Source organism: Onychomys torridus, chromosome 1 (assembly GCF_903995425.1).
Source record: "Onychomys torridus chromosome 1, mOncTor1.1, whole genome shotgun sequence".
Lineage (NCBI taxonomy): Eukaryota > Metazoa > Chordata > Mammalia > Rodentia > Cricetidae > Onychomys > Onychomys torridus.
The window spans coordinates 151,697,865-151,723,083 of NC_050443.1; the positions used below are offsets into that span (position 1 = coordinate 151,697,865).

Genomic DNA, 25,219 nt, shown 5'->3' on the forward strand with positions numbered 1-25,219 from the left:
TTTGGACACAGGACACAGAAGATAAGGCTGGACCTGACCTGAAAGCCTCCTCCCTAAGATAAGTTTTCATAGTACTGGAAAGTGCTATGCAAGCTGGCGAACAAGGGAGGGAAGGCATCAATATTCCTATCCAGCTGTGATACTTACAACCACAACAATGACTGGCATGGCAAGATACCCTTGAAGCAATAGTAGTATTCATACATTTGTGGTAAACAACAGCTGTCTAATAGGACTCAAAGTCTTCTCAATAAGATGGAAACCATGCCTAATACTAGAAACCTAGCCAACTACCCAGGGCCCATAAGGTTATAGCTCTTAGAGGAGACCCTACTACCACTACTTAATAAAGCAGCAGAACTCCTAACTGCATTCTAATGCATTCTAAACACTTACCCTTATACCCATGAAATTTTTTTTAAAAGACAAACCATCACTATTTTGCTTTCCAAATTAAAAAAATTCACTTGTTTGGAAACCTGAGGCTTAATTTTTCCCCCGCCAGCAATCACATGGGACCAAATGTGGAAGTATATGGGTGACATGCCAAACTGCTAAGTTAGAAAATACTAAGAGATTGAAAATGCATCTCTTTGCTGTTCAGTAGGATTTTTGTTGAAGAACAGAAAATTCATTAGCTGTGGCATAATCCAAGAGCTATAATGGACAGTAGCAACCACAGGGGTTCTAGTACTAAAGATTGATAAACTTCCTCTCAGTTCTGTTTAGCTTTTATCTCATATATGAAGACTGGAATTTTCTCTAAGGCTAAAAAGTATTGTGTAACTTGGAAAATGAAGATGATTCATGTCATTTTCTGCCAACCTGTAGGGGGTCCCTTTGTGGGTCAAGCTGCTCTTCAAACTGTAGTCTGGTGATATACGTGACCTACTACCCAGAGCCTTAGTAACTTGGGAAGTAAAAGAGAAACAAAAATTACTCCATGTCTTAGAGAAACCTTGCATTTCAATAATTTGCAAAAATGTCAGTCCAAAGATATGTGTGAAGTTATAAAACGAGACGTGGTAATGAAGGTTCTTTATTCAGACTGAAATTTTCAAAAGGATGATAAAGGTTTGGGCCTGTGAATGGGAACTTTGATTTAGTATTATTCTGGGGATGGGTTATTTGTTCATCATAAGGACCATTTTACTCCAACAAGGATTGGTCCTGGAAAACCAGAAAATCAGGGAAGGAGTAACGTCTAAGAAGTTACCATTTTACTATGGGTGATAGCTAACAAAATTATAACATTGTTTTTATATTTCTTATGAAAAATGACAGTTAAGTGGAGACATTTTTTTCTAAGTAATTCCTCTTCACAAAATGGAAAACAGAATAATTAATAACAGAGGTCTGTGAAAACAAGAATCCCAAAGTCAATGTTGAAAACAAGTACATAGATACTAAATATGATTCTTTAACACTTCCATGACACTCAGGGCAGAGGTAATGCAGCCATCGAAGTTGGAATGAGTAAATCCATCCCCTCCACACACCAGGAAAGGGTTGAGGTGAAGAGTCATCTGGCCGGGACAGTTGACAGCTGAGTTTGTAACCTGAAAAGAGCATACATGAAGAAGAAAAGATTGGAGTTGACATTCAGTGTGCCATTGCACTATCATGGCAATGCCTGCCAGGCTTTTGCTACCTGGAGAAATTAAAATTTCACACATGGAAAAAAAAGACTATCCCAAAGGTTACCTCTTGCCAAAATATTTGCATATATATTCTCAAATGTTTAAAATTTTAATTACCAAATAACTGGAAATGCATTGAACTTCTAGATTTGTAGATACTATGGTCTGAATGCTTGCCCACCCTCACCAAATTCCTATGTTCTTCTCCTGTGCTGGATAATTTTATGTCTTTTATGTCAACTTGACACAAGGGATGTCATCTGAGAGGAAGGAACCTCAATTAAGAAAGGCAAGCATCTAGGGCACTTTCTTATTAAGTGATTGATGGGGAAGACCCAGCCCATTGTGGGTGGTGCCATCCCTGGGCTGGTGGTCCTGGGTTCTATAAGAAAACAGGCTGAGGAAGCCATGAGGAGCAAGACAGTAAGCAGCACCCTTCCATGGTCTCTGCATCAGCTCCTTCTTCCCAGGTTCCTGCCCTGTGTGAGTTCCTGCCCTCACTTCCTTTGATGATGAACACTGATATGGAAGTGTAAGCTAAATAAAGCCTTTTCCCCCAAACTTGCTTTTTGGTAATGGTGCTTCATCACAGCAATACTAACCCTAACTAAGAAAGCTCCTGACCTCAACGTCTCTGCAAAACTTTTCTGCTTTTAAAACACTGGTTTTCAACCCATGGGTCATGATCCCTTTGCGGGGGGGGGGGGGGGGTCTATCGACCCTGTCAGAGGGGTTGCAATATCATATATCCTGCATATCAGATATTTACATTACAATTCATAACAGTAGCAAAATTATAGTGATAAAGTAGCAACAAAAATAATTTTATGGTTTGAGGGTCACCACAATATGAAGAACTGTATTAACGGGTCACAGCATTAGGAAGGGTGAGAACCACTGCTTTAAAAGATTCCAAGCAGTGATGAGAGAAAATGGCTTAGTTGGCAAGCCTGCTTGCTGTGCAAACATGAGAGCCTGAATTGACATCGCCAGCACCCACATAAGAAGCCAGGAGCACACAGTCCTGTAATACTTGTGTTGGATGGATGGAGACGGGGGTTCCCTTCCTCATGTGCTTTCTAAGCACTGTTCTTAGAGGTCTTGTTTTGCAGAGACATCCTTGTTTTCATGCTGTGTTTTGTCTCCCCTGACCCTCAGTATTGGAAACTGAGTCCACAGGCTTCAGCATGTTAGGCAAACCCAAAAGCTGTTCCTAGCCCTTCTATTTTGCTTTAACAAGAAGTAAAGATCTTGAGAAATCTGTGTTATGGCATACAAACATAGTGCTGATAGTCTCATAATCACACTTTTCTGGAGGCTACTTTATAGAAACATCTATATACACAGATGCTAATCTTGAAACCTTTAAGACAAAGACCTTTGAGTAGTAAACAAACAAATATTAGGGGCAGAGAGGCACAGACTTGGGCATTCAACTAGAGCTTCCAATTTCTGCTTAGGTAGGATTTTAACAAGTTGGGTTATTTGATTTGTAAATGAAACATTAAGCAGGAAGAAACTTCTAAAATCTAAGCTAGTCAGGTGGTAACATTTACAATTTCAAAATGCTTCAATTCTGAAAGAAAGGGAGTCTCATGGGAACAGGGCATATATGGTAAAGAGAACAATGGCAAGACCTGAGATCAGCCCTGGGGGCGGGGAAGGGAGCTCTCTGTTATGATGGCTCTCCATTATGAGGAAGACTTGAGAGTTTTTATTTTATTCTGCAGGTGGAGTTAAATCACTTAGAAAAAAACCACTTTGCCTTTTCTGCTTTGAGTTTATACATCTAATCCATCTAAGTTTATAGGAGTATTACATTAGCCACCCAGAACAGGCAAGAGTTCTTTCTGTTCAGTCATGTCATACATGTGAACCAGAGAAACCTGGATTTCTGTTTCAGCCCTGACATATACTTTAAACACAACTATTGAGATGCGGTTCCTGGCTGTGGCTGGAAGCACAGCCAAGGGCTGTATTATTGTGAGAGATTGTGGTTTTGACAATGACAAGATCCTCTCTTGCAGGACTCTTTGCTTCACATGGCTGAAGACACTTGCCAAAACACACTCCATGTTTTCATATTTTCCTCACTGGGTAATTGCAAAATGGGTGATTCCACCTTCAATGTGATGGGATTGATTTCATCCAAACTGCTGGCTGGCTAGTGAGTGGCCCACTTTTTCAGCCATGTGATCTGGCATCTGGCATTTACTATTGAGTAAATTAAATTATATGGCACTGACGAATTAACCAGCTCACAACTGAGCAGAACATTTCCCCTAAAGCTCCCTTCTGCTTATTATTTGTAAGTTTAAGAATGTGCAGGCTCATTAGGAAGATGGCAACTGGAAGGTACTAAAACCACCACATGTGGGGATTGCATGTGTGTGCCTATTCTTCATATACTCTCTAAATGGATGTGGACCAATGAGTTATCTCCATCCCTTGTGTGTGAATTTCCTAGATGCATAAAATGAAGTAACTATTTATAATGCTTTGTTTGTAAATTATGCATAGTGTACTGGGTTTTGTCAACTCGACACAAACCTTGACATACCTGGGAAGAAGGAATCTTAATTGAGAAAATGTCCCCATAAGACTGGCCTGTAGGGAAGTCAATAGCATATTTTCTTACTAGGTGATTGATGTGGGAGGGCCCAGCACATGTGCATAGTACCATCCTTGGGCAGGTGGTCCTGGATATAAGAAAGCAGGCTGAGCAAGCCAAGAAACAGTGATCCTCCATGGCTTCTGCTTCAGTTCCTTCTCCGCTTGACCCCCTGCCCTGACACCCCTCAGCCATAGACTGTTACCTGGAAGTGTAAGATGAAACAAATCTCTCTCAAAGTTGTTTTTAGTCATGGTATTTTACCACGTCAATAGAAACTCTAAGACATAATAGTGACACACACACATGCATACTTGTTCACACACACTATTTTAATCATAACTACAAATACATCTTTTGTAAACATAAAAAAGATAATAAAGAAATGTATTAAGTCTTTCCTGAGACTCATTCATATTCAGAATTTGACTTCACTGATGACACAGAGCTGCTGACCTCTGACATTCATGTTCTTCCCCACACCATCCATCCTCTCTCAGTACTGTGTAGAACATGGGTGTCATGGTTTTCTTGTAAGAGTGCATTATTGAGTTCTATTGGGGTTTTCCTTTGAGTCACTGACATCTCCTCTGCAAGTTCAGATCATACATTCTAGAAAAAGAGTTTAACTGGAGTTTCTTTTCAGTGGAACAAAAGTTTCCAGATGGCAGCCAGACTGCTTTAAATAATTAAATAATTTGTGGTTCAGGGGCTGCCCACTTTAATGAGAAAATAACCAAGTTCACATGTATGAAACCCACATCTTGACTGTCTCCTTGCTCCTTGCTGGTATCTTATAATGGGTGAAATAAGACATGTTAAATAGATTAAGAGAGGAGATATGGTGAAATACATAATAAGTAGTAAAAGCCCACGAGTGAAGATAATAAAGGAGTGGCAAGACCCTTGAGGCAGGGCTACAGCATCTCATCGTCTGGATTTTAATTCATCCAGCCATATTGGTTCAAGCTTCTCAGTCCATCTAAATAAGCAGCATCATGTAGAACCGACAGGAATAGCTGCTAATCAGAGAATCGACTTCTTTATCTACAAAGGTAAAGGAAAGGCACTGAATCCAGCCAAAGCCTAGTGTGGTTTCTCCAACAGTGCCACAGTGTCTCAGGGTGGCATGTACAGGAACTCCTGACAGACATTACTAATCAATTGTGGTATTCGTTTCCACCGAGCCCGGAAGTGGCTGCAGCACCTTTGCTTCAGTGTTCCAGGCAGCCACTACCAGTTGATTGCAGCTGGCAGTGGTTAGGTTCCTATACACCAACCATAAACTGGAAGACTAAAGAACAGATGTAAAAAGAAATGTGTGAATTCATTATTCTTTGCTTTTTATTTTTTTCTCTTTCCACTAAATCTAGGATAGCCTCATATCCTGCCTTTCAATGTGAAGAGACCTTTCAATGTGAAGAAAAAGGATTGGAGCAGAGTCACTTCTTCTATGTTACAAGTCCAGTTACAATTCTTTCTCTAAAGTCTCCTAAACTCCCCTACAGACTGCTGCCCTTCCATACAATGTCATACCAGGGCTCCAACTGTATTTGGAAAGAAAGCTTTGTCTGCAGGTGTAGTTCTGCAGGGCCACATATACTAGGAACAGAAATTATGGGAAAAACAGAGTTGGAGAAGATGATTCAGATGATGTTAGAAGATGTTAGTTTGGAGTCAGAAACTAACAAAACCATGAGTATCACTGTAAAGCTATTAGCAGCCCTGCTGTCCCAGCCTCTGCATATAGCTGTGGTGATTTGTTCTCTGCTGCCAAGCCTTGCACTTTGTGCTGGTCCTTTGTGATACAGCTTCTAAGAGATGATTTTGATATAAATTAAAAACTATGATCTGGGATGTAGGCTTTTTCATCAACCCACCATTTTGGTTCAGAGGAAGGGTCTTTATGGTTTAATCATCTGTGCTTGTACCTTTGTGGAAGAAGCTGTTATGGGTGAAATTCCTACAATTCTGGAGGTCTTTGAAAAAAAATACCATTTGCACAAAAGGAAGGCATTTCTATAGAATTTTCAGTTTTTTCTATGTAATGCTTCACAGTTTTCAAAGCTTTATTTTTCATTATGAAAAAGCATGTGTCAATTCCTTCAAAACATAAACAATGTATCTGAAACCTGTATGGATCCCCCAACATGTTTCTGATGACAGCAGTCTTCCTTATCCACAGGGGATGCATTTCAAGATCCCCGGCAGATATCCAGGATAGTACTGTGTAAACATGAGTCCCTTCCACCACGGACAGTTCGCTTCCACAGTTCCTTTACCAGGTGTAACTGAAGATAAATGACACTTCAGAACCAAATAATTCAAACATCTAAAGTGACACACTGCTTTGAGCAGCCTGACAAGCTCTTAAGCACCCAATCATCTGTCCAGAATGTCAAGCAATTGTCTAACATATCCATGCTCTATGTATGAACTGACCCATGGCAGTTCTTCATAGAACTTTTATTATAGTATGTTATTTTAGTTGTCTTATTTTGCTTTATTTACTGGTAATCTTCTGTTGTGTCTAAGTTATTAATAAACTTTAACACTACTACATAGGTACAGGAAAAGACATAGCATACATAGGATGGATTGCTATTTTCAATTTGGAGGTCTTGGCAAGGCCAATTCAGGGAAAATGGAGGGAATATAGGATGAGATAATTCATACAAAAAAAATTAGCCATGTAAGAGATTGGGTAATTTTTATCATATTCTTTTTTTTTTTTAGACAGGGTTTCTCTGTATAACAGCCCTAGCTGTCCTGGAACTAGTTCTGTAGACCAGGCTGGTCTCAAACTCACAAAGATCTGCCTCCCTTTGCCTCCCAAATGCTTGGATTAAAGGCATGTGGCACCACCACCCGGCCCCACATTCTTGTATTACATTCCAGTGGGTCACTTTAATTTCAGTGAGTCTTGATGGCAGAGAGGTGCAAGTGCTCATTTGTGACTCTAATAGGAATAGTGTATCTTACAAAAACTATTCATTCTGGTGGACCTATTCAGGGTGAACCTTACATTTTACCTGAATTCAGGGAAGCTGTATTGTCTCTTAGTCACACATTTACTTGCCTGAGGTAAATTTTGACTACTAATATCCTTGCCCTGCATTTCCTCCATCGTGTGTGTGTGTGTGTGTGTGTGTGTGTGTGTGTGTGTGTGTGTGTGTGTGTTATTGGCCACACTGGCAGTAATGCAAAGCTCTGAAGGCTCAGATGGATGGGACTGATGGACACATTTTCACATCTTGCCTTTTCTAGCATTCTGAAATGTGAATGTAACTGTAGTGGTATTGTGTTCCCCAAAATATTGTGCATGCTAATAAACTAATCTGGGGTCATAAGACAGAACAGCCACAATATTAAACATAGAGGATAGGCAGTTGTAACACATGCTTTTAATTCCAGAGGCAGAAATCTACCTGGATCTCTGTGTGTTCAAGGATACAGCCAAGCATGGTGACTCACGCCTTTAATCCCAGGGAGTCATGGCAGAAAGCAGAAAGGTATATAAGGTGTGAAGACCAGAAATGAGAAGCTTTTAGCTGGTTAAGTTTTCAGGCTTTTGAGCAGCAGTTCAGCTGAGACCCATTTGGATGAGGACACAGAGGCTTCCATTCTGAGGAAACAGGATCAGCTGAGGAACTGGTGAGGTGAGGTAGCTGTGGCTTGTTCTACTTCTCTGATCTTCCAGCATTCACCCCAATAACTGGCTTTCAGGTTTGATTTTATTAATAAGTACCTTTAAGATTCCTGCTACATCTGGTGCCCAACGTTTGTGGTACAAATTCTTGAAAAAGCTACTTGTCTGTGGCCTTGTGGGCCCCTGCTCAGACCTGAGCTACACTTTGCCAGTTGCGGTGGTGCACAGCCATGAACGTTGGGCAGAAAATTTGCCAGGACCGTCATGTTACAAGAAAACATCGACAAAGGTCAGTTTGGAAAAGTTTGGCAAGACAAATAAATGGTGGGGAGAAATTGCTGTGAAGATATTCTCTTCTAGGGAAGAACACTCATGGTTCCGAGAGACAGACATTTATCAGACTGTGATTGCTCCAAACCAAAGAGGAGACAAAAAGAAAAAGAAAAAAAGAAAAAAGAAAGTCTTCAGGGAACCATGACCATACCTAACAGTGACTCTGAAATATTCAAAAAGATGACAGGAGCCCACAACAATGATTCCACATGGACTATGGTAAAGACATTAAGCTGATTAACACCGCGGAAAGATCGACTTTGGACTACAAACTGCTCAGGACAATTTCAAGATGGCTAGCTGAGATGATCCAGCCTACAGGCTACTTGAACAAGGACTTGAAACAAGACCTGCACTTTCTCATTATGCAGAGACTGGACAAATGATACAAGACTTGACAATTAACCCAAAAATTTTCTTTTCAGGATCCCCCTAAAGATGTCTTCACCCCTAGAAAGCAGGAAATAATTTTAAGAAAATGATGCCCACATTCCCAAGAGGTGGGATGGGAGGTTTTTGGTCGTTTAATGAGTTTTGGATATTGTCATTGTTTATGATGGTTGGTTATAAGTTGTTAATTGTTAATGGTTAAAGCTGAACAAGGAGATTAAATTCAGAGTTTTTGTTTAAAAAGAAAAAGCAGAATCTAGATGAGATAGATCACTGAATCTACGCTAAAAAGAAAAAGGGTGAAGATACAAATATGACAAAAGGTAGATTATTGAATCTATTACAAAAAAATATGGATATAAGATAAAAAAAGGAGACTATTGAATCTACTTAAAAAATGAACTATTTGTTTTAAATAGGATAAGTAATGGAATTTTTTGTCTGAGTTTATGAAATGTTACTGAACTGGACATTGCTAATATGTATGTAATGGAGTTTTTGTCTGAATCTGTCAAATGTTAGTGGACTAGACATTGTTAATGTAATTTTTGACTGTATATGTTATATATACTTATTGGATAGTTTTTCTTGTATTAGTTATATGCCTTTTAAAATTTTATACAAAAAGGGGAAATGTAGTGGTATTGTGTTCCCCAAAATATTGTGCACCCTATAAACTTATCTGGGGTCATAAGACAGAACAGCCACAATATTAAACATAGAGGATAGGCAGTTGGTAGCACATGCCTTTAATCCTAGCATTCCAGAAGCAGAAATCTACCTGGATCTCTGTGTGTTCAAGGATACAGCCAAGCATGGTGACTCACGCCTTTAATCCCAGGGAGTCATGGCAGAAAGCAGAAAGGTATATAAGGTGTGAAGACCAGAAATGAGAAGCTTTTAGCTGGTTAAGTTTTCAGGCTTTTGAGCAGCAGTTCAACTGAGACCCATTTGGATGAGGACACAGAGGCTTCCATTCTGAGGAAACAGGATCAGCTGAGGAACTGGTGAGGTGAGGTAGCTGTGGCTTGTTCTACTTCTCTGATCTTCCAGCGGTCACCCCAATACTTGGCTTCAGATTTGTTTTCATTAATAAGACCTCTAAAATTTGTGCTACAGTAAATCCAGGCCATGATAGCAGAGTAAGCGTGCCATGATGGCCCATGTCTTAAAGACTTGTTCCCAGCCTGTGGTGGAGTAACTATTACAAGATGGGTCTGTAGGAAGAAGTTAGGTCACTGGGGATGTTTGAACTTTGACCCCTCTTGTGCTTCTCAGTTGCCATGAAGTGACAGTTTACCTCTTCCATGGCCTTTCCACCAAGAAGTATATCCTCATTCAGATGACCATGCATTGACACTTCTCAAATCATTAGACAATACAAATATTTCCCTAGAAAGGTTTTCTTCACAAGTATATTGCCACAGAACTACAAAGCTAACAGTGTATGTGTCTGTTGGGATGTAAACACATTCACCTTAATTTCAAAAGCTGGAGAACCTAATAGTTCATACTATTACCACACTGTAACTACACTTCAGTGAAGTCAAAGATTTTCAGTAGTGTTTTAGAGAGGACACACATGATATAAGCTTCTTTGAAAGCTACAGGCATCAGAGAGTACAGAGGTCACTTTTTCTGGGTGACTTAGCCATTCAATGCCCATGCCTTTAAAAATTCTTTCTTAAAAATTCTTTATATGTTTATGTTTTGTGTCACAACAGGAACAATATACACACAGAGCATATATCTGCTGTATGTCTCTATATCACTATATCACTAAGAATAGTGTTAAAATTATCTTTCAACCACACATTTAATATTATGGAAAAGTGACTCAGAACTGGAAAAATAATGACAAATTGGGGCATTCATTATACCTTTTTGTCTATTTTAAAATCTATTTCTTTGAATGATTTACCATATCTGACTAGTGATTTTTAAGGATCCCAGTGCCACCTCATCTCATGTTGTAGAATTTAATATTCATAAAGAGCTTTATCTACACACGGGTACCTTCCCGCGGAGAAGGTAATTTTAATTGGGCCATCTGTGTTCTGCTTGTCGCCTCATCTTTCCTCTGGTCTACTCACCTCTTCACAGCTCTATTATATTTAATAGTGATTTCATAAGTCCATTTCTTTGTTGTCCTTTAGGGAAGTCTTATTATATTATGGATGCTTGGCTGTAAAGCCTGTGTCTAGTATGACAGAGAGCTGCTGTAAAATTACTACTGGCTACAATATGTCCTCGGTGTGGGAGAAAATGATGTGGTTTGGTCAACTCTCAGTGGGGCTGTTCACTTTATTGGTATTTGTGTATCCAATTTTAATAAACCATTGGGCAGATGCAGGATGAGTGTGCCACAAATCAATGATAGGATCCACAGAGCAGCTTCAGTGATCTCAAACTACAAAGGACACACTTTGCTGACATTGTGAGTTTGATTGCTGAGGTCTATATTGGGTCTCTTTTAAAGTTCTGAAAGCATTGGAGCAGCCTATTTGGATAGACTTTATTCAGAACAAGAACACAATAAAGAACAACACATGGCTTCCTCCAGCCCTGTCTCAGAACAGACAACACAATAGTCACAACACATGTCCCTTTAGAATTTTTAATTTAGTGGAAAATTGCTCTGCCCTTCAGCAATTTTTAGTATATTAACTCATTAATTATTCAGATATTTGCCTTGTTCCCAGGTGCTGCTGTGTACTATGATAGGTGAGAGGGCAGATAGATTTTATTTTCATCTGAATATAAATGTTCTACAGCAGTCTCCTAGTGAATCTGATTGTTTGAGCTTGTAGAATACATAGAAGCAAAAATGCTTCCAGTGGTAAATCCAGAGGTAAAATGAAAAACTGTTGCTCCCAACTCAGCACTCTTTCCTGTGTTTAACTTGATCAATGCTTAATTCTCCACTCATCCAGCCCTTCTGCATCCCATCTCCCATTCTCCATCTATTCTCCTTGATGACCCTGAAGTCTGGCCCTTGACATTTCTTTCTGGTTCTCATTCATGTTGAATGGACCTAGGAGCTTTTTGTCTGAAATATGAGATGAAGGTGAAAAAGGATTTTAGGTTATTCAATGACCTGCTTTCTACTTTTAATACCATGAAAATGATAGTCAACTTTATGCTCTAAAGAGAGACAATCATGGATTATAAAAGGCACAGGTAGTTTTAAAGTCAGCTTAGTTGAAATTAAAATTAAATGCAGTGAAAACATTCTTGATACATGGACTATTCTGTAACTTTGGCAATGTCCACAGTCACATCGCCATCATTATGAGTAATATGGAGACCATTTCAATCTGTGCACTTGATTCCCTCATACTCCTTCATGGGCAATTCCCTCCTGTGATCGTTTGTCACTATACATTTTTCTCTACTAGAGGGCCATAGAAGCAGACATTGAATCTGATTTCATCCATTTAGATTAATGCTTCTGAGATTGACTCACATTATTAAAAGTTTTTATTACTGAGTAATTTTTCACTTATAAATAAACAAATTGTTATCTACTTTTTGGTTATGAATATTTGGGTTATTTCTAGCTTGGGAAATTATTAATAAATCTGGAATGTTCATTGGAAGGTGGTTTTGATGCACATGTATTCATTTCTAAGAGTGGATTCATTGGCTCATATGGTAAGCGTATATTTAACTTTGCAAGATGGTGCAACTTGTTTCTCAGTGAAGATGTGACACCCTGCCTTTTCACAGTGACATGCCGGAGTTCTAGTTCCTTCACATCAGTTCCAGAATGTGCCAGTTTCAGAACTTCCTTATATGAGCCATTTTTTAGATATTGCTCATTTTTAGATTTCTCATTGAAGTTTTAAACTGCATGTCCCTAATATCCAATGATGTTCTGATGTTCAGCATTGTCTGTCTGTGTGCGTGTGTGTGTGTGTGTGTGTGTGTGTGTGTGTGTGTGTGTGTGTATGAGCTTACTTTCCATTCATCCTTATTTGTATGTGTTAAACAACATAAAATTCACTATTAGGTACATCCACTGGCACACACTAATCCACTTACTTCCTTTTTAAAAAAAGCATTTTTTCTTTTTTGTTAACATTTAAAGGAATATATATGTATGTATGTATATTGGAGACAGACTCTGGTTGTCCTGGAACTCTGTAGATCAGGCTGCCTCAAAATCATAGAGATCTACCTACTCTGCCTCTTGAGTGTTGGGGTTAAAGGCATGTTCCACCATCCCTGGTTTTTCCATTGTATTTTTATTATTTAAAACATTTTTTTAAATTTAAATATACTTTGTTTATATTCTTCCATTCCCCAAAGTCCTTTCAGATCCTCTGCCTCCATCCCTACTCAACTTTAAGTTCTCTCTCAAAAGATAAATAAGAACCCCATACAATAGCAAAACCCCTCAAACCAAGATGGAAGAAGATGAAGAGGAGGAGGGGGAGACAGAGGAGGAGAAGATGAAAAAGAAGAAGGAAGAAGAAGAGGAAGAGGCAGAGAAAGAAGGAAGAAGAAGAGGAAGAGGCAGAGGAAGGAGGAGAAGGAGAAGGAGGAGGAGGAGAAGAAGAAGATGAAGAAGAAGAAGAAGAAGAAGAAAGAAAGAAAAAGAAAGAAAGAAAGAAAGAAAGAAAAAAAACGAACAAAAAAAAATCAATACCCAAACTGAAAAACAAAATGAAACAGAAGAAAGACAAAAAACCCACCAAACTGTAACCAAATAAAAGAACACAAAAAAACCTGTGGAGTCCATTCTGTGTTGGCCAACTACCCCTGAACACGAGGCCTGTACTGGAATATATATTCAGTGCTGTGTCTGGATCTATCTGCGATGGAGATGTCACATAAATGGAACCTTTTGAGATAGGACCTTTGTGATTGGTTTCTTCCATTTACCATGATGCTTTCATGAGATATCATCTATCAGTAGTTAATCAATTTTTATGCCTGAATTGTAGTTCAGTGTATGGAGATGCCACATTCCATCAGTTGATGAACATTTGGGCTGTTTATAAATTCAGGTATTTTGAACACTTCTGGCAAGAACATCTGAATACCTTCTGTTGACTTTTCTGTGTTTACAACTAACTGTGAGTGGAATGACATGATCTTAATTTACTTCCATGTTTAACTTATTAAGGAGCCACTAGCTGTTTTCTTAAGTAGTTAAACCATTGCATATTCCTTACAGAAAAGTGCAAGCATTTCACTTCTCCACATCCTCACAAATACTCACTGTTTTGTATTTTAAAAAAATTATGGCCATTCTCAATGAAAACTATTATTTTACATAATTAACATATGCTAATAAACTTATAGCCCTAATGAGTGTAAGTTCATGGTTTATCTCACTGTGGTCTTGCTATGCACTTGCCTAATGAAAAACAGTGTTGAGTACATTTTCATGTAATCATCTATATTTCATTGGCATCATGCCCATTCAGGTCCTTTGTTCACTTTCAAATTGGGCTTTTCTATGGTGATATTTTATTTGTACTGAAATGTGATTTTATTTGTATGTTAATAAATAAAGTTGCCTGGGGGTCAGAGCTAATAGCAAGCCATACACCTTTAATCCAGATCACATGACAAGCCGATCTCTGTGCGTTCAAGGATACAGCCAAGCATGGTGACTCACGCTTTTAATCTCAGAAATCGAGCCTTTAAACTCAGGGAGTGATGGTAGAAAACAGAAAGATATATAAGGCGTGAGGACCAGAAACTAGAAGCTTTTGGCTGGTTAAGCATTCAGGCTTTGAGCAGCACAGTTCAGCTGAGATTCATTCCGGACAAGGACACAGAGGTTTCCAGTCTGAGGAAATAGGATCAGCTGAGAAACTGGCAACGTGAGGTAGATTCACCCCAATACCTGGCTCAGGTTTGATTTTATTAATAAGAACTTTTAAGATTCCTGCTATACTTTTCCCCAGGTTGAGTTGTAGGATTGAGTTCTTTATATAGCCTCCATGTACATTCTTATTGGATATGTTACCCATCAATCTTTTCTCTCATTTTGTCCTTTTACTTTATTTTACAAATTATTATTTCCTTTTATGTTATGGATGTTTTGCCTGCATGGACAGCTGTGAATAGTGTACATGCCTGGTACATGTGGAGGCTAGAAGAGGTGTCAGATCCCCTAGAACTGGAGTTGTAAATGGTGATGAGCCATCATAAGGGTGAAGGGAATTGAACCCTGGTCCTCTGGAAGATCAGACAGTGCTCTGGCCACCAGAGCTCTTATCTGCTGAGCCATCTCTCTAGTCTCCTTTTACTCTCCTGACAATCCTTGAACAAGGGTTTTAATTCTGAGGTAGTTAAAATTGTATTTTTTCTTTTATTGTTTCTATGTGTGTGTGTGTGTGTGTGTGTGTGTGTGTGTGTATAATATTTACAAAACTGTCAAATACAAGGTCATGCAAATTTGCCCCTTTTTTTTCTATACTCTAGTTTGTGTTTTCCATTTTGTATAGACTTAGGTATGTTGTATGAACACAGATCTGGACACAGAGAGCATTAGATCTGAGCATCCCTTTGGGTATCAGTGTCTCTGACAGGTCTAATTATCTTTCAATTCATGGTATCTTTTGGTTTATTTAGGTCATTGTTCCTTTCTTTCAACAATGTGTAGATAGTTCTCAAGTAAAATTCTCATGACCCAATGATTAAATCTCTGTATCTTCTTTAGTGTCCATATCCTTCAAATCTTTTGCTCATTTTCAAGTAATTGAATCATTTGCATTTTTTCTCATTTGTTTTTAAATTATTGATTTGTGAGAATTCCCTATACATTTGGGATACTAATCTTTTATCAGATATATGCTTTCCCAACATTTTCTTTTTTCTGCACTCGTCTTTTCCTTCTTCTTAGGATGCCTTTCAAAGATCCTGTTTTTAATATATATTAGATATAATTTATCATTTTCCTTTTTTGTAGTTTTTGTTTTCCCATTCTATCTAAAAATGCTTATGAAACCCAAGGCCATACATATTTTTCCCTATGTTTTCAGCTAAAAATTTTCTAGCTTAAGGTTGTATGTTTAGGTCTCTGGTCCATTTTCAGCTCATTCTTGAGAAGATGTGAAACATGGGCTTCTGAGTCTAAAGTGAAGTGCTCTGGTTTCTGTTTCATTGCTGACTAGTTATATCACTAAAGGTACAATATGCATCAGAAACCTGAATTTTCTCATTTAAAGCAGAGATAATATTTACTTTCTGATATCAGGACTGATGTGAACATCAGATGGGAACAGTATGAGGACTGTCTAAAATCAGAATATAAATGCTAATATGATTAATTCTAGGAAGGGAAGAATGGGATAGCAATGTGTCACCATTGGGAAAATACTAAAACTCAAAAATTGCTAGCAGTTAAAAAACTATGGAAAAGGACTAGCCTTTAAATGGGACTGTGTCTGAATTCTAGGTTTTTTTTTCCCCCTAGAATTGTAATGGTTCAGGAGTTCTCCAATCCTTAACTCACCTATGCTATAGAGAAGAATTAAGTCTCTTAGATCAGGGAAAGGAGGTATTGAGTTATAAACAGATCTCTGTGACTTAAACTAGGGAAGGGACTAATAAATTGGGAAGGGAGGGAGAAGGGAGAGGAAAGAAATGGAAGGGGAAGAATGGAGGGAGAGGGAGGAAGTAGGAAAGAAATGGAGGAAAGATGGAGGGGACAGACAGACAGACAGACACACAGACACACACACACACACACACACACACACACACACATTTATCTCCCTATCTATCTCTCACCTCACTTTCCCTCTCCCTTCCATCCTCCCTCCTCCCTTTCACCCTCCCTCCTCCCTCCTCTCTCTTCCCCCTCTTTCTCTCTCATAAAAGTTCATGTATTGTTGAATTCTGCTACTATCATGGTCTTTTCCAGTCTGACTTCTGCTGTGGGATGGTCTTTCTGTACACTGTGAATGTGTTTTTACCACTGGTTAATAAAGAAGCTGTTATAGTCTATGGCAAGACAGGATATAGCTAGGCGGGAAATCCAAGCAAAGATACAGGAAGAAGAGCAGAGTCAGGTGCAGATGCTATCCAACTGCTCAAGGAGCAAGATGCCAGCAGACTGGTAATGCCCAGGCCAAATGGCAAAATATAGATTAATAGAAATGGGTTAATTTAAGATGAAAGAGCTAGCTAGCAGGAAGCCTGAGCCATAGACCATAGTTTGTAATTAATATTAAGCCTCTGACTGGTTATTTGGGTACTGGTGGGTGTGAAAGATTTACACTGCTACAGACTTCCACATTCTGGAATACACAGCTAAAATGGTTTAAGAAGCCATTTCTTATGGTTTCTTCTCCAAGTCTGCTCTGGGCTTCCAAATAGCACTCCGTGTATTTTTTGTCACACTGTACTTCACTATGACTGTATGCTCAGTGGTCACCCTTTCTGACTGACTACATGGAAAGTCCCTAAAGGATGAGAGATGCCTCTGAATCCAGTAAAATGTGTTATATATGCATAGTTAGAGTTCAACAAATGTGTGTTGATGAAAACATGAATATATACTATCAATTCCTAATGTAATATAAATAGGTTTTATCAACTGAAGTTTTTAGTTTTATAGCATAACACCAATATTTACTTTAAGTAGATCAAGTAGACGTAATTTTCAAGAAATACTGCTGAACATCAGCTACTTCTAGTGTGTCCATACCCACGCAATAGTATCCACCATCTAGTTTTAATACTGTGTTCAGATGAATATGAATATATGTAATATATGACATTTTCTTCTCATTAGACATTTAAAACATTTTCTATTAAGTATCATCATTTACAATAATTTAGCTATTTTGAGTAAGTGTGATAATGACTAAATGGCAGGGTGAGTCTCAGTAGTGCCTGAAGGGGGAAAATGACTTCACTAAATGTACATGTGTTCAAACACTTAGTAGTTCATACATTATGGAATTTTGTAAAAAGAGATATTTAATGGCATAAACTTCAATTAAACTGTGACTGTACATTTCTAAATCAAGGATGAGACTTCTCTGAATGATATCATCACATGCTTTGTCATAGGAACTGAGGCAAATGGCCAGTTACGTGGGAGATGATTCAATAGAGCATTTAAAATGATACTTTCCAGACTTCCTGTTGTTGCTAGATTGGCTCATGCCATAGGCTACCTCTCCCAATATGCCAAAAGTCTGTGGACATATGGTATGTAAGCAAAAGTGCTCTGTGGCCATAACTTTATGCTAGGCAATGTTGGTTCAGGGCACATGTGTTAAATTATCACACACCAAAAATGTAAAAGTTAGTTTAGGAGAATGGCAAAAAGCAGGGAAAATTTCAAGCTAAAAAAAAAGACACACCAATGAAGACAACATTCTGCTGCTCTCATTTGTCCTATTCTGATGCTGTCCAACACTTCCTTATAGGGCCGTGGCTAAATGCCAAAGCCTTTGGCATCAAATCCATTCTTAAACATCCCATTTTGGAACTATTTATGTATATGAAATGAGAAGAGAGAAGTTCTCAAAAGAGAAGAGTTAAGAAAGAAAAGGAAAAGTGGGGTATGCTGAGAGGTAAGGATAACATTTCCACAGCCCTTGCATGGACCCTCCTCCTGCACTTATTTTGGGTAGTAGTGGTGAAGAAAAGGTGCTCTGTGCAGTGTCTGTGCTACATGTTTTATGGTATTCTCTATGTTTACCCTAACCATAATTTACGGGGTAGGTTTAGCTGTTGTTTTTCACCAGTGAGGACTCCAATGCTTAGAGTTGCAATCTCTTTGCCCAGAGGTACATACAAAACCCAGGTAAGAACCCCAGTCACTCTGACTTCAGAGTTTCAAGATCATAATTATAAATCATCATTATTAAAAATCTAGGAATCATAAACCACATGTGTAAAAGAAAAGTCACAATACAAGTGACAGACTAATTAAGAGAAAGTAATTTTATTATGGAAAGAAACACACAATATGCTTTGATAAATAAAATTGACAATTATCTTTCAGAGCACTTATGCTAGAAAGCTACATATCAGTATCTGTGATCTGCACTAGATAGTGTCTTTCATGGGTGATAAATTTAAATTGCTTTCAAAATTAGCTTATGAGTTTCATTAAAACAGTTGGATAAAGATCAGCTATAGCTTTTACTTAAAATTTTAATAAAATTATCAAGTTGACAATCTACTTCATTAAAAAGATCAAATGACTTTTGCTGTTTTTAAAATATCAAATACAACGTCTAATTTCAGAGAGTTGATTCAACAGATAATAGGCTTGCAAAGTGTGATAGATTGGATTGTAAATGTCCCCCAAAGACTCATGTGTCAGAGGATTGAACCTCTGAATGGTCTCATTGGGAAGTGGCAGGCTTTAAACTGTGAGGGCAAGAGGAAGGTCCTCAGGTGACCAGAGATGTGCTGTTGAAGAGGGTTGTGGGTCCCCAGCCCCTTCCTCCTTGTTGCCTTTGCCCTTTCTTGGATTGAGTGGTTATGTTCTGACACATGCTCCTGTCATGATCCCAAACAGTAAAACTAACCAATCTTGCAGTGGACTCTCCACAGTTATAAAAGGAAATCTTTTTTCTTTATAAGTTGATTACATGTCATATTTTGTTATAGAAATGGAAAGCTGACACAAGAAAAGCCAAGTATTGATGAAAGGGGGGTGTAGCTAGTCAAGGTAACTAACTACCCTGAAGGAAACAAACAAACAAACAAAAATACACACACACACACAAACAGTCCTTATGAGATGATACCACCTGGCAATTTCAATTTACTGAAGAAAACAAGAAAATGAAAGCAAAAGAAAAAACATGGATTGCTTCCTCTGCCAGTTCAGTCGTGAAAGTAGACATAATCACCTACCAAAAATTATCTCCATGAGAGAATAATGTAATTCTGTGCACACTGCCTTGACCCCCCCAATCCATCTATAAGGAAAATTCTAACACTGCAGTAGTCCATAGTTCCTTTTTTCTCTCCTATGCCTTCTAACAAGGGGTTTTCTATGGAAATGGGCAAATCCTTCCTTGTCTGAGTAGACAAAAGGACAATGTCAGAAGCAGGAATGTGAGTGGACAGGTGAGGAAAAGAGGAGAGAAGAGGAGCCTACATGTTGGGTTGTTTCTGTGGAAGATTAAGAGTCAAGGGTACAAAGAGAAAACACAGGGATCTTATGCAAGTGGTGTCTAAGGGTTTCTATAGCCGAGATGAAACACCACAACCAAAAAGCAAGTTGGGGAGGAAAGGGTTTATTTGGCTTATGTTTCCAAAACAGTCCATCACTGACAGAAGCAAGGACTGGAATTCAGATAGGGCAGGAACCTAGAGGCAGGAGCTGATGCAGAGGCCATGGAGGAATGCTCCTTACTGGCTTGCTCTCCATGGCTTGCTCAGCCTGCTTTCTTATAGAACCTAGGACCGTTTGTTCAAGGGTGGTCTACCCACAATGGACTGAGCCCTCCTATATCAACCACTAAAGAAGAAAATGTCCTAAAGGTTTGCCTATATCCTGATCTTATGGAAGCTTTTGTCAATGGAGGCTCCCTTCTCTCTGATGATTCTAGCTTGTGTCAAGTTGACATAAAACTAGCCAGGACAAGTGGTATGTGCTGAAGGGATGCTTCTAAAGACTCTGCTGATGTTAGGATTCTGTGTGTCCTTTAAGGTTCTAACAAAGATCAGCAAAGGCTGAATTTTCTTTTAACACCTTTGAATTGATGGATTATATTTCTCTGAGTGCAATAGTATGTTATGAAGAGCTCTTGATTTATTCCAATAATAATGTATTTACAGCATTCCTGTTACAGTATAATACAGTGTATTACAGTGTTTCTAACTCTGGGTTCAGGGGAGGATTTCAGGCTCTTCATAAAACCTCATACCTATGTAGTGGATAGCCATCCCAGCATTGGCCTGGAAGTTCCAACCCCCATTGAGGCTTCAGTAATGATCACACCCACAAGGCGGGGCAGAGGAGGGAACGGAAGACCTAGGATCAAGAGGAGGTCGCTCTCTTGGTTCCGGGACGCTGGACGCTGGAGGTAGACTGAGCAGAGTTCTCCAGAGTACACCGCCAGACTGCCCTATACCTTTGCCAGACCCTGCAACCTACCCCTTCATTTGTAAGTTACCCCACAAAATAAACCTCCCTTTTAACTACGTGGAGTGGCCTTAATAATTTCACCAATATCTGGCGCCCAACGTGGGGCACCACCATACTTTGCCAAGACAGGGTAAGATGGTCTTTCAGAATTCCTGCTTCTGAAAATGGTCTGTCAGATACTCTAGGCCTGTAGCCAATTTGAATGCACCAACGATACTGAGAAACATTAGGTGACTGTGCAGGCTGCTAGCTGTCTCTGTCTACTCTTGCAAGACTCCCGAAAGTTGCTTGCGTCCTTCTCCCATTTCTCAGGTATTATTATATTCCTTCTCAGGTCTTTGATGAGGTTGGAGATTAGCAGTTATAGTTACAACTTAGTATATATATATATAATATCTTAGATAGAATATATTATGTATTAGACTCAGGTTCTTTAGGATAGGACACCTTTTGGAATGATCTTTGTAACATGCCACCTACCCATGCTCTAGACTTCCCTGGATTTTACTATGTGTTTTTTGCTTGATATTGTTTGCACTTATTATAATTCCAACTTATCTAAGTCATTATCCCTCATTACTCCTGGACAATATTTAATAACCATCTCTTTGTGTATAGTCTTGTATTAGTTTAGAACTTACTTATTTAGACAAAAGGGGGAGATGTAGTGGATAGCCATCCTAGCATTGGCCTGGAAGTTCCAACTCCCATTGAGGCTTCAGTAATGATCACACCCACAAGGCAGGGCAGAGGAGGGAACGGAAGACCTAGGATCAAGAGGAGGTCGCTCTCTTGGTTCCGGGACGCTGGACGCTGGAGGTAGACTGAGCAGAGTTCTCCAGAGAACACCGCCAGACTGCCCTATACCTTTGCCAGACCCTGCAACCTACCCCTTCATTTGTAAGTTACCCCACAAAATAAACCTCCCTTTTAACTACATGGAGTGGCCTTAATAATTTCACCAATATACCTCTATGCAGCATTTGTATTCATGTGCACGCACAGTTTTCTTTACTTTTTTTTTTTTTAAGATTACAAAGTAATAGCTTTCATTATGGAATTCTCATGTGTATACACTATTGGGCTTTAAACATATGAGTCGGTGGGGGCTATTCTCACCCAAACCCCACAATCACCCTTCCACATTATCCTTCCTTATTCTCATGTACCACCCTATTGCTTGTTCCCTTAATTCCCTCAAATAGTGTGAATTCTGCTGCCATGTGCATTTCAATATTCTTTCTTTCCCCCTCTCTTGCCTCTAATTGAAGTTCTCTTCCTCCTCTTTCACAGTTTCCTCTCTAATCCTGCAACTTTTCTCTCTCACACATACAAATATAAAGTTAGATCCAGAATCTATATATGAGAGAAAACACAGCCTTTCTGCGTCCAGCTTCTTTTTCTTTCTTTCTTTCTTTCTTTCTTTCTTTCTTTCTTTCTTTCTTTCTTTCTTTCTTTCTTTTTTAAAATTGCACTTTTTTTCCATTCTGGAACAGCCTTTTGTTAAATTATAGCAAAAAGTCTTTTGCTTTTTTGTTAGCTTAATAATTATTTTTTGTTTTTTGAGGTAATAATTACACTTCCTTCTCCCCCCCCCTTCCTCCAAAACTTTGCATTTACTCTCCTTGTTCTTTTTCAAATTCATGGCCTCATTTTCATAAATTGTTATTACATACATAAACATGTCTTCCTAAACATGAGCTGAGCAAGGATGACATCAATAGACATGCTAATGTGGATGGGGTAAAGCTCATGAGGACTCAGCCCTACACAAAGAACTACAGGCAGCTAAGGAATTCTGATGAGAGCTGGAGAAACAGTCTTTGCCAAGTAAGAGAACACCAATTGGTTATTCAATACTAAATGGTCAGCCACGAAAACAAACACATGCAAGTAACATGCAGACTGAGTAGTTGCCTCCATTTTCCTGAAAACATCATGATTTATTTCTCTTTATGATTAAACAAAATTACATTGTGTGTATGTGTCAAATTTTCTTCATTCATCTGTTAACAGACATCTATGCTGGTTCTTTTTTTTTTTTTTTTTAAGCAGTTATGAACATGGTTGCACAGGTATTTCTGTAGTGCTCTGTCTTAGAGTCCTTCTAGTATATACCTGAGTGGAATGGCTGAGTCATATTGTTCTTCAACTTTTGCTTTTTTGAGGATCTTCCACACTGCGTTCCATAGTGGCTGCCCCAGGTTTCATTCCCACCAGCAGTGTGTAAAGGTTTATCTTCCCCCACATCCTCACCCAGACTTAATGTCAGCCATACTGACTTTGGTGAGACAATCTCCAGGCAGTTTTAATCTGCGTTTCCTTGATGGCTAAAGATGCTAAGAACACTTTTTCAAATATTTATTGGCCATCTATATTTTCTTTTCTTTTCTTTTCCTTCCTTCCTTCCTTCCTTCCTTCCTTCCTTCCTTCCTTCCTTCTTTCTTTCTTTCTTTCTTTCTTTCTTTCTTTCTTTAGAACTGTCTGTTCAGTGAAATTGCTCATTTATTGATTGGTACTTAATTCTTAAGTTTCTTTGGACCTCGTATCTGTCAGATGTATAGCTAGAAAAAGCTGTTTCCCCCATTCTCTCTGCCATATCTTCAGTCTGGAGGCCATTTTTCATTCTGTGCAGAAGAGACACACCCTCTGAGGAAAAACCTAAATGACAAAAGATTGCTGTACTAATAACTCATTTGACTGTGCAACAGGCTAGTTCATTCATTAATTTTGCAAAAGATGCTAACATGTCAACTAACTACCTTTCTGTGCTCTGATCTTTTTAGTATTTGACAATTTTTAAAAATAAGTAGTGGCACATGTCTTTAATTTTATCACTTAAGAGGCAGAGGCAGGCAGCAAATTTCTGAGTTCGAGGCCAGCCTAGTCTACAGAGAGAATTCTAGGGTAACCAGGGCTAGGCAGAAAAACCCTGTCTGGAAAAACAAAAGAAATATAATAATTATAACAGTAATAATCATTATTAAAAAACCACTAATTGTTTTTAACCAGAGAAGGATGGGAAATCATAGTTGCACCCCAACAGCAGTCAGTCGCCAGCAATAGTTTAAGGGGTCCCCAGGCAGACACTGAAACAAGGGGAGGTTCGGGCCCAGGGTGCTGAGAGCAGCAGGGTCAGCAGCACACCTCAGCGTCCTGTGTCAGCTTATGCAGGAAGGCATTTCCAGTGATCATTTTTCTGCTGCAAGTGTCAAAATTACCAACTTGTTCCAGAATCTTTAATGGAATGCTGTATGGACTAAACACCAAATTACATGAACTGGATAAACATTTAAATTACAGGGGGAAATTGATGTAGAATGGAAGAACCGAGAGTCATTAAAAAGTCTGCCACTGCTCTCAGTAGTTAAACCCAAACCCAGCAACTGAGGAATTCTACCCAAACCTAGATGAGAAGCACAGAAAGAGTTGCCAAGTTGTCCAAACACATATTTTCCCTCCACTGGCAGCACCCACAAAAATGTACCACTATGTTGCTTAAGACAAAATTGAATTTAGAGTCTTAGAGTCCCAGCAGCTATTAGTGTCTCTGGTTTCCAAACGAAAACCGGTGATGCTGTAGGCGTTCTTCACAGAGGAGGCCAGTGAACGTGCTCACCCTCCTGTCACTGTGGATGTTCTGGAAATGAGAAACTGTCCCCATGGCAATACCCCCCAGTTTCTTAAAGATAGTAGCTGGAGCCTTAAAGTGTCAATGCTTCCCCTTAAGATTTTACGTGGGATTTTGCACAGCCTTGGTGCAGGGGGAGGGCCTTGGACAAGCCTCAACTGAATGTACCAGGCTCTGCTGACTCCCCATGAGAGGCCTTGTCTTGTCTGAGGAGGGAATGGGGGACAGGTTGAGGGGGAAAGGCTGGAGGGGGGTGTAGAAGGAGGGAGGAGAGGGAGGATCTGTGGTTGGTATGTAAACTGAATAAAAAAATTTCGTAATTAAAAAAGAGAAATATAACATTCCCAGCTATGCTAATTTTTTTTTTACATGGGGTCTTAGAGTGATTTGTCAGAGGAACTGGAGGAAAGGATGTGACTGACAGAAATAAAGCCCTCATCAAAGATGTTTACATCCTAATTTTGAACCTGTGAATGATTAGTTGCCCAGAAGAGAAGAATACTCATCCGATGAATCTATGGTCCACCATGACATCATCATGGGAGTGTAATGTAAAGAAGTTATTTAATTTTCCTCCATGAGCCTTTGTTTTCTCATCATTATAGTGGGTTAATACTAGCCGACTCAAGATTGTTTTAAAGCACAATGTGTTTATATGATTTATCTGGGGTTGCCAGTGGATTTTTAAAATCTGTATATGTATTATTCTCATGAGCATGTGGTGGGTGTGTGTGTGTGTGTGTGTGTGTGTGTGTGTGTGTCTGCCTCAGGTGTCACTCCTCAGTTTCTCAGGTGCTATCCACATTGTTTTTTATTTTTTGGTTTTTCGAGACAGGGTTTCTCTGTGTAGCTTTGCGCCTTTGTCCTGGAACTCACTTGG

General features: G+C 39.0%; 1 protein-coding gene across 1 annotated transcript in view; it reads right to left on the reverse strand.

Moving 5' to 3' along the window:
• Window positions 1-1,023: 1,023 nt before the first annotated feature.
• The window catches only part of Rnls (renalase, FAD dependent amine oxidase), a 262,160-nt gene continuing 237,964 nt past the window's right edge, over window positions 1,024-25,219 (reverse strand). Inside the window, exon 7 of the mRNA XM_036172701.1 lies at window positions 1,024-1,559. Coding sequence (XP_036028594.1) covers window positions 1,407-1,559 — 153 coding nt within the window. The 3' untranslated portion in view covers window positions 1,024-1,406. The remainder of the gene's footprint in view (window positions 1,560-25,219) is intronic.